Below are 9921 nucleotides of genomic sequence, written 5' to 3' on the forward strand. Positions count from 1 at the left end.
ACCTATTATGATAGTAAATAATAACATGTAATTACCTCTTTATTATATACGTGATGTCTATATTTTTCAATAGGATATATTTTGTACACACAAATCCCAAGAGAGGCTCGAGATACATAAAATTGAACTCGCAAATGACGTACTTCTTTATAAACAGGTGTGGCGGATCCTCACTATTTCCCACTCTTTAGCTCAATTCATTCTACTTAAGAAATATTTCACAAATCATGATTTCCTTTCTGTGCAGCCGCAATCCATTGACTCTTGGACAAGGAAAAGCATACTCAAAGGACGGGACATATGCCTCTCGGCTCTCGATATTCAAATTTGGAAAGGAGACAAAGTATCCATTCATAACAATGGACTAGCGCTTTAATCCCAACTCCTATAGACTCTACTACCACATTTGTTTCCGAACACACATTAATGGAATCAACAACACATCTGTGATCAAATGGGGGAAACATAGGAGCATGAAATCTTATCTCGAGGGTTTGCTTTAACCACTGGACAATATCGTTATGTGTGGAAATTATTAGTAAAGCGAAGCCTATAAACTCCTTTCCAACCAGTATCAAGTGGACACTTCGACAAGCTCTCATAATGTTAATTGGAAAACCCTTTGGAAAATACGACTACCTGCAAAACTACGTATTTTCCTTGGGAAACCTTGCCATGACTATCTTCCATTTCGTTTCCACCTTTATCTTTGGCATATTATTGTACATATGCAATGATTGCTCTGTAATCAGGGCAAAGAAATTGTAGATCACCTCTTTCGCACCTGCCCTTTCGCCAAAGCTATATGGTTTGGTTCTTCATGTTCTATTTGAATGGACCAACTCGGCTTCTTTAATATGAGGGAGTGGATCAATCACTGGATCAAGCAATACCAAGCATCAGGACTCAGTCAACAATCTATGTATAATGCTTGGATACTCATCTTGTGGCAAATTTGGAAACACAAAAACCAAGTATACCATGATAATCAGCAACCAAACCCCATGACAGTCCTTGCCTGCGTAAGTTTTTGCCATCAACAATACATGATCCTACTTCAACCACCCTCCCAATTCAATCGACACTGCCATCGGCAAGGGATTTAATCAATATCCCTAGGATCTACCTCGCATCTTACGGATCTACAACAACGATCACCCTCCCCCGACTATCTCTGGCATCCTTGCGTTCACCTACAACTACGAATCATCTACGTTCCAGAGGCGCTTTTGCAATAATAGGAGTAAACCCTTCGCCTTTGTGTATGGCTACATTCTATGCAGGGCAACCCAAACTCCACAGCCAACTCCTCCTAGCCAGATCAATTATGTTGAAAATCCAAAGCGACAGAGTCAGGAGCTTTCATTTATTTTGTCCGCAACGAAAATGTGAGAAACTGCTTTGTGGACAAGTGACGGTCCACTAGAAAATTGAACCCATACGGCATGAAATCTAAATCCTACATCAAGGAACAACGTTCTCCAGTATACCTTACAGGCATTCGCTTTCTTTTCAACTCTTACGTTTTGCTTGTCGAGTGGCCACCATGAAAACCCAAATAAACTGGACATATCCACATAGTATACCTAACTAACTAGCCAATAGGTTTACTGTAATGGCCTAAATTCAAGGTTATCGGAATAATGGTTTCGTAACCACAAATCCGATTTAAAGAGAAATTTATTTCAATATTTTTGCATGAAAATTGATATGATAGGAAAATCGTATGAAAATATTGATAGAAAAATTTTACCGATTTAGTGGTTAGTTAGAAAAAGAAATTATTGAAGAAATTGGGTAAAATAAGGTATCGGGACCTCTATCTCATAAGACCGAGTCGAAAATAATTTTATAAATATTTATGAAATGTTAGTAATGTGGTATTAAAATTTCGTTAGGAAATTTTAATGTTTGGATAGTTAATTAAATGAAAAGGACTAAATTGTAAAAAGTATAAAAGTAGATGGATGATTAAATAGCTTAAGTGTCCAATGAGAGAGGATTTAAAAGGAAATTAGACCCAAAATTTATTTGGGCTGGACGGCAAGGGCATGAAATCAGTAGGAAAATTGATAAATTAAGGGCAAAATTGGAATATTGCAAAATTAACTAAACAAAGCTAGGACTAAATAGGAAATATCTAGATTTCTCTTCATTTCTCTTCAATTCCAGCAGCTAAAAATGCCATAGGAGGGTTTTCTAAGCTGGTATTCCATAATTTTTGCACCAAGTGAGTTAATCCTTGCCTTTTTCTTGTAATTTTTGTATTTCTAAGACTTTTACAACTAGGTCCTACTATTAAATTCATTAGTTTTTGATTTCATGGATGAAATTGAAAGTCACCATGGTTGAGTGCTGTAAGTTTATGATGAAATAGAATGAAATTAAAGTTTTAATTTGTTTATGAGATGATTTTATTAGGTAATTTCAATAGAAATTGATTTTTAAGACCTAATTGTCAAAATGTTTGGAATTAAAGTCTATTGCTGAAATTTTGATTCCTAAAGGTTGTAAACTAGTTTAAGGTGATAGAATAAAGTGTTAATTGAAAAAAAAATCAGCTTAGTTGAGAAGCTAATTGAGTAGGGACGAAATTGTTATTTATTAAAAGCTTAAGGGAAAAATGGTAATAAACAGCTTGCACTAAAACAATATTAGACAGCAGCAGTAGACTAACTTTGAAAAATCACCATAAATTTTAGGAATCAAATTAGAAGATGAAAAAAATATGAAATTAAAGCTTATTGAGTCTAGTTTCTCATAGAGAAACGGTGTAAGCAATGGATCTGTAAATCATGAGATATAATGAATTTTGTGAGACAAGGTCAGAATGAATTCGAGTTCCCCTATTCTGACTTTGAAAAATCATAAAAAATTTAATAAAAATAATTAGGGACTTAAATTTATATGTATAGAATCCTAAATGAGTCTATTTTCAAGAAAAATAAACGGGAACATTATCTGAGTTCTGTATGAAGAGATAATTAATTTTTAGTGAAGAAGGATCAGAACTGTCAGACAGCAGAATAGGGGTGATTTTAAAAAAATAAACTGTACTTATTGGCTAAACCAAAAATTCTGTAAATTTTATGGTAAGAAGATATATGAGTCTAATTTCAGGGAAAATTAACAGATCTTAGTTTGGAGTTCCGTAGCTCAAGTTATAAATGATTTAGTGACTATGACTCAAATAGACAGCTTTGAATAAACTATAAATAATAATAATGAAATTATAGAAATTATTGCATATGAACATGAAATGTATTAAATTGATAATTAAATTTATTTATTTAGATCCAGAAGATTCAAATACGAAGCTAGATCGAGAAAAGGAAAAAGTTCAAGATTAGTAGATTTTTGTACACGAACAAGTATCAAGGTAAGTTCATGTAACTTGAATTATATTCTTAAATGCTTGAAATGTATGTTATTGATGTGAATATGATTTGAAAGTTCATTGTATGAAAATTTATGAAACATTGATATATTTGATAAAAAATGGGAAGAAATCTCGGTTGAATGAAAAGAAATTTCGATGGATCTCTGAAAAGAAATTGACTATAAAAAGGATCTAGCCCGGACGGGTGATCCTATCCTGATATAACCCTCCTGAAGAATATGTGAAAAATGGATTTAGCCCGGACGGGTAATCCGAATTAGGGTCTGAATTTAGCCTGGACTGGTAATTTAGATCCACGCTCATTAGAGTAATTGTCGTTGCAGGGGATTTAGCCTGGACTAGTAATCCCAACAATACTCTATGAGTTTATATTCTGAGGATTTAGCCTGACCGGTAATCCCATGTAAGGATGAGGTTCATGAGTGTGCTCTCTGAAATGGAAATGTGCATACATGAATATGAATTGACAGACCCGAAAATGTACACTAAAAGTGTACCTCTGAAAATCCATCGAAAATTCCAAGAAATTCAACGGGATAAATATGAAAAAAAAATATAAGGAAATGGAAATCATGGTATTGATGAGCTCATCAATCATAGTATATATTATTGGTACATGGAAATTATTGTACTAACTTGAATGTTGAGTTTGTGCATGTTAGGGTAATAATGCATTGAATGGATATATGAATGCTTATTGTATTGTATTGAAAATATTAGGTAAGTATAATTCTTGTTACATGAGCTTACTAAGCACAAAGTGCTTACCCTGTTTCCTTTCTCCTGTTTTGTAGTATTAAGAGCTCGGAGGTCGGATTTGGTCGAAGACACATCACACTATCAACCTCAGGATTTCGGTATATAAAAAAACTTTATTTTGGAAATCAATGGCATATATAAGCTAATAAAGTAAATGATTCTGCGAAATGAATGTAAGGTCAGCCAATTGTATGGCTAACAAATCTTGGTTTTGGTATGCGATGATGTTATCTTATAAATATGCGTGAATATATATGCGTTAACCTATATTGAAAATATGTTGAATTGAATTGGTTGATGTGGATTATTTTTAGTTTAAAATTTCAGGGAAGGTTAGATATTTATAAAATGGGTTATATTGAAAAAAAAAATTAACTTGTAAACTCTAGTAATATCTCGTACCCTATTTCGACAATAAATACAGATAGGGGTATTACATTTACAATTATATCTTACTATTGCTATTGTCATAATTACCAACCCCCCGCCAAAAAAAAAAAATACAAAGTTAGACTAAATAAATTCATAAAACCTTGTCAAGCTTGGGACTTATTGGCAACCCCATTTTGTTAATCAGCGTAAATTTTTTTACTTTAATTTTTCTTTTTTCCCTTTTTTACAAAAAAAAAAAAAGCATCACATTTGTCACAATGATAAGTCAAATGATGATATGGCACCTCATTAAAATAAAGATGAATATTTTAGATTTTATTGAAAATAATATCATGTGAGGGCGGGTGCATGATTACGAAATGCTAGAACAAAAAACCCAACACTCTTTTTCATTCCTCTGTTTTTCTCTCTCCCACTTTCCGTTTCTCTTTCAGAAAAAGGAAAGTTCAAGCTAAGCTAAAACTCTGAACTTTCCCTTTCTTAGTCTCCTCAGGGACAGAGAAAGATCAAACGAAAGGAAAAGAAAAAGACTTCTTCTTTTTTTTCCCTAAAAGAAAAGTTTATCTTTTTTTGTTTGGTTCGATTCTCTTTAGCCATTTCCTTTTTGCATGTAGATGCTCTTTGGTAGCCTTAACTCGCCACTTCGACTCACTTCAATCCATGGCTAATAACCCCAACGAGTCCCCCGCTGATGATTTCCTCGAACAAATCCTCGGACTCCCCCACTTCGCGCCTACTGAGACTGGCTTAGCGGGGCCCGACGGTAGATTGTCTGGAAACGCCACGACGGCTGGAGCGCCAATGCATCTGCAGCTTAGCTCCGGCGGTGGCACCGGACACATCGGCGCAATAGGCGGCGGTGGAGGCGGTGCGTTTCACGGACAGGTTTTTCCATTGGGATTGAGCTTGGAGCAAGGAAAAGGTGGGTTTTTGAAGCCCGAGGAAGCATCCGGTAGCAGCAAGCGCTTCCGCGACGAGGTTGTTGATGGCAGAGCTTTTTCTGTTAAAAACGTAAGAAAAAAAAATAGTAATCTATGAATTCTTTGTATTTTTCATTTAATAATTTGCCCTTGTGTCATTGTGTTTGTTTGGTTCCCTAAAAGGATAAAAATACTGATTTTAAATAGTAAATTCGTTTTAGAAACTTAAGTAAGGAGCTAAGCTAATATTTGATAAATTTCTTTATTTCTCTTTTTCCCACTAACTAAAGCATGTTTTATTGTCCTTGTTACATTATTATTTTTTCTTTTTATTGTCGACTGTGGGTGACAGCGAATTTGTCTGTTTGATTTTATTATTATCATGTTGTTATGTCATGTGTGTTTGTGTCTAATAGCAGAGAAGACAAGAGAAAGAATGACAAATATTTGGAGCAGGGTGGGTTGGGAGTTACTGTTGTGAGATGCCATGTTTCGGTAATTGACAAAGGAAAGGATACATGAAGGTTCTTCTAGGACTTTTTAAGAGACATAATCTAATTGGCAGTTGATCATTATTCAATTATTCAATCAAGCATGAGTCTGAATCAACTGCTGGTTAGCGGCAAACCTGCACAAGCAAATAAACAAGAGTAAAAAGGAAGTTTTACTTTTCTAGGAGTAGAGAACACATGGTTGAAACTTGAAACTTTCAAGCTAGGGACAGAAAATTTTGTAATATCTCTCCTTTGTGTTGCACCAAAGGCCGTATAAGTGACTGGTAGACTGTCGTTGCTTCCTTAATTTGTATTAAAATTATACTTTTTCAATTGAATTTGGAATATTTTCCTTTGGTAGGTTTCATGTCCCTAGTTGCCAAAATATGTCAACATCTAATAAGAGTTCAGTTACCTGTGGAAGTTGTCAAATTTCGGAACAGTCTTGTTATGTTGGAAAATGTGGAGAAGTTAAAATTATTACAGAAGAAAGAGGGATCTGAGATTCCTTTTTCTTATTAAAATAGATTGAAAGTATTAGTCACGGTCAAGACATTTTATCATAGGGAGCTATCCGTCAAGATTTTTGTTCATTTTTCCACAGCTGCATGCTTAGAATCCAGATATTTATTTTTAAATAACAATAAGATTGTTGTCTCCTCAATCGATTATCTGCTTTAATGATATTTCTTCATTTACCCTTTTTTTTTTCTTACCTTGACGAGAGGAGAGATGGTGTTGATGTTAGTTGTACCTTCTTCTATAAATTCTATAATTGGTGATACGACTTGTATAACTTTCCAGGTTTTCCATGGACAACCAGTGCCAGCTACTGTTGCTGCTGGACCACATCCACCACCAATGCGTCCGAGGGTGAGGGCTAGACGAGGACAGGCCACAGATCCACATAGCATTGCTGAGCGGGTAAGCTTGAGTGTTTATAAATAATCACAGTAAACATGGGACTGACATAATATATTACAGGGCGGTAATTCAGCTGAATGTTTCTGTCCTTGAAACAAAAGACATGACTAAGTTAGTTCCTTATCTGAGAAAATATTCAAAAGCAACAATTGCTATATTGTGTGTTTTAAATAGTGAGTTATTTGGTCAGATAAGGTGTTTAAATGAATTTGTATTTTTAAATACCATTTCTGTTGTTTGGTTGATATGCAATGTAGAAGTAATCTCACCGAAAAGAATTATATTTTAAGAGCATTTTTCTTTGAGTATGTGTATTTCGGCAATGGAAAGAAAAAGATTACTGATAATTTCTATCGGAGAAAAGTCCTATAGACTATAGAGAAATAAGGAAGATATATAAAATCCCTTATATAAATCAGGTTTTGTGCTAGCAGTTGGTGAAGTTGCAGTTCATTGCCACTCGTGTTGTGAAACTGCAAAAGTCAACCTGCTCAACAAATGCTGCATCTATGACTAAACATATTGAACTTTTCAACTTTCTCCTTTGGTACAGTTGCGCAGGGAGAGAATTGCCGAAAGAATCCGGGCATTGCAGGAACTTGTTCCTAGTGTTAACAAGGTCAGTTCCTTTTCCTTGAGAAATGATGTGTATTTCCAGTTTGTTTTTAGGCAATATTCTCTGATTACTTTTTTCTTATATTGGAATTCTTATCATCAAATGAAGGTAGTGCTGTTAACTAGGTTGGCAAGAAAAATGTTTTTAAGATTAACTGGTTTATTTTTAAATTTATATTATAAGGAGCTTGCACAGTAGAGAACTGTAATCTATTGATGCTGTCTGTCACAATCTTATGTGCTTCATCTTGTCATATAACTGTGCAATAGTTTTAACTAAACTTGTGACGTTAAAGCTTTTAAACTTTTTAAACTTTATTACTTTTTGAGGGTTTGCCCACTCATTTAAAGCTACCTCTATTGTTTGTTAAAGTCAGTGTCTACAGATGTTGAATGGATTGATGTCCTAATTCCAGAGCTAGTAACTAAATAACTTTACCGTCAACTACTGTTGTATAACCTAGCTAAGTTGATTATTGTTATAGGGATCACTTTGAGACATGGGTGACCTTATGGTAGATTTGTGTGTCTTGGGAGGTAAACCATGAGAAAGTTTAACTATGCACAACGCATCTTACTGCTATTAGTAGTGACATATGTTTCTTTTTGTAGACTGATAGAGCGGCCATGCTTGATGAAATTGTAGATTATGTGAAGTTCCTGAGGCTCCAAGTTAAGGTATCTATAACTCTGTTTACCTGTTTGATTTCATACTTCTTATTCTGAATTTTGCTTTACTGCATATAATAGAGCTGCTTGTTTTTATGGGATCAGTCTGTGGTTCTTATTGCATGAATGTGCATTCTAATTTTAGAAGTTATTCTCAATATACGTTGATTTGCATCTGTTTATTCTTTCTTTTTTACTGAAATACTGCTAAAATAACATACACTTGTAAATGTTGATTTGCATCTGTGGTTCAACTTAACTTTTTTATGGCTTTGGAATATGAATTACAGTAAAAAGTTGGTTCATGCTATTATATCAGAAATTTTACTAGTTCAAAGGGTGATGATGACATAAAATCATTTCTGGTAGAGGGGTTCTCCCATTTAGTGTTTTAGGGTCTATAATGTTTTCTTACGAGCTGGTAAATTGTAATCATTTGAAGGAAATAAAGAGGAATGAGCTAATGTGATTATTTATTTAACAGGTCTTGAGCATGAGTAGGTTGGGCGCAGCTGGTGCAGTGGCACCACTTGTAACGGACCTCCCACTATCGTCAGTTGAGGTAATAAATATAGTAATGATTCATGCATGTGTCACTTAGGATATTGTTATCTGCATTTGGTATACATTTCAGTTAAGGCAATTGAGCATTCCTCTTTGCATCAGCAGGATGAAAGTGGTGAGGGAGGAAGAAGCCAACCAGCCTGGGAGAAATGGTCAAATGATGGCACAGAGAGACAAGTAGCTAAGCTGATGGAAGAAGATGTCGGAGCTGCCATGCAATTCCTTCAATCAAAGGCTCTTTGCGTCATGCCAATTTCACTGGCCACCGCAATTTACCACACGCAATCTCCGGATACCTCCTCTGTTGTTAAGCCGGAAACAAATCCTCCATAGACACCTCACATGAGGAAAAGAGGAAAAGAAAACGGTACGCATCCCATAGTTGATCTTATTCCTCGGTCCCCCATGGGAAAGTAAGTTTCAGGGGGCGCTATCAAAGTCAGATGCCATAACTCTTTGCTTTATTATTATTTATTATTTGGGCTATGCTCATAAAACAGGGTTTTGATGGAATTGAAGGGAAAAGAATTTTTAAAGCTCACCTTATATGCTTTTGTTTTTCTTTTGTAGGTGTATCATATGGTGGGGGAGACTGTGGACAAAGACGGAAGCACTTTTCTTGTGTAGTGGTGGGGCATGGATTTTTGGGTTTGGTGGGATGTGGGACCTGCAAAAGGAGATGGATGAGATGAGTATATTTACATATTATAACAATAAAATATTACAATATTGATAGTGTTAGTGTAAGTAACAGTGTAATTTCACAGGAAAGGGGGAATGTAGCAACTAAAGTAGAAGAAGGGATAATGGTTGGCTGATTTTATAAAATGTTGATTGGGTTAACTCCTATTAATTAATGAATAAAATAGATGGATTGATTCACGTTTCAGAAAACCCTAGTGCATTGCTTTTACATTGCATGCGGGGAGCCGTCCACTTGATGCTTGAATTTGTAGTGGTTACTTTGTGATAAAGGAAGCGTGGGTAAAGTAATTTGACTTGCTTTATCTTTCTGAAAAACAAATCGTGTGGGTCATTGTTGGATTCTATGTTAAATCATTGGACCTAAGGAAGGAAAAAAGAGCTGATGGGTGGGTTGTTTTGGCCGCCTAAATTAGGATCTCTATTTTTAGATATTTGTGTTTCCTTCCAACAGCGGGTCGGTTACTCTTCACTGACATTA

General features: G+C 35.1%; 1 protein-coding gene across 2 annotated transcripts; it reads left to right on the plus strand.

Annotated features, from left to right (window-relative positions):
- Positions 1 to 4904: 4904 nt before the first annotated feature.
- On the plus strand, positions 4905 to 9632 carry LOC108470438 (transcription factor UNE12-like). Of its 2 annotated transcripts, none has more exons than XM_017771748.2 (7): positions 4905 to 5563; positions 6771 to 6890; positions 7444 to 7509; positions 8118 to 8183; positions 8659 to 8736; positions 8841 to 9105; positions 9309 to 9632. In XM_017771748.2, the coding sequence occupies exons 1-6, from the start codon at positions 5213 to 5215 to the stop codon at positions 9069 to 9071; spliced, it is 912 nt and encodes a 303-aa protein (XP_017627237.1). In that variant the 5' UTR covers positions 4905 to 5212; the 3' UTR covers positions 9072 to 9105; positions 9309 to 9632. The 2 variants fall into 2 exon arrangements, with proteins under 2 accessions (XP_017627237.1, XP_017627239.1); XM_017771750.2 differs by having other exon boundaries at positions 4908 to 5563; positions 8844 to 9105.
- Positions 9633 to 9921: the final 289 nt, after the last annotated feature.

This window comes from Gossypium arboreum, chromosome 11, assembly GCF_025698485.1.
Source record: "Gossypium arboreum isolate Shixiya-1 chromosome 11, ASM2569848v2, whole genome shotgun sequence".
NCBI lineage: Eukaryota > Viridiplantae > Streptophyta > Magnoliopsida > Malvales > Malvaceae > Gossypium > Gossypium arboreum.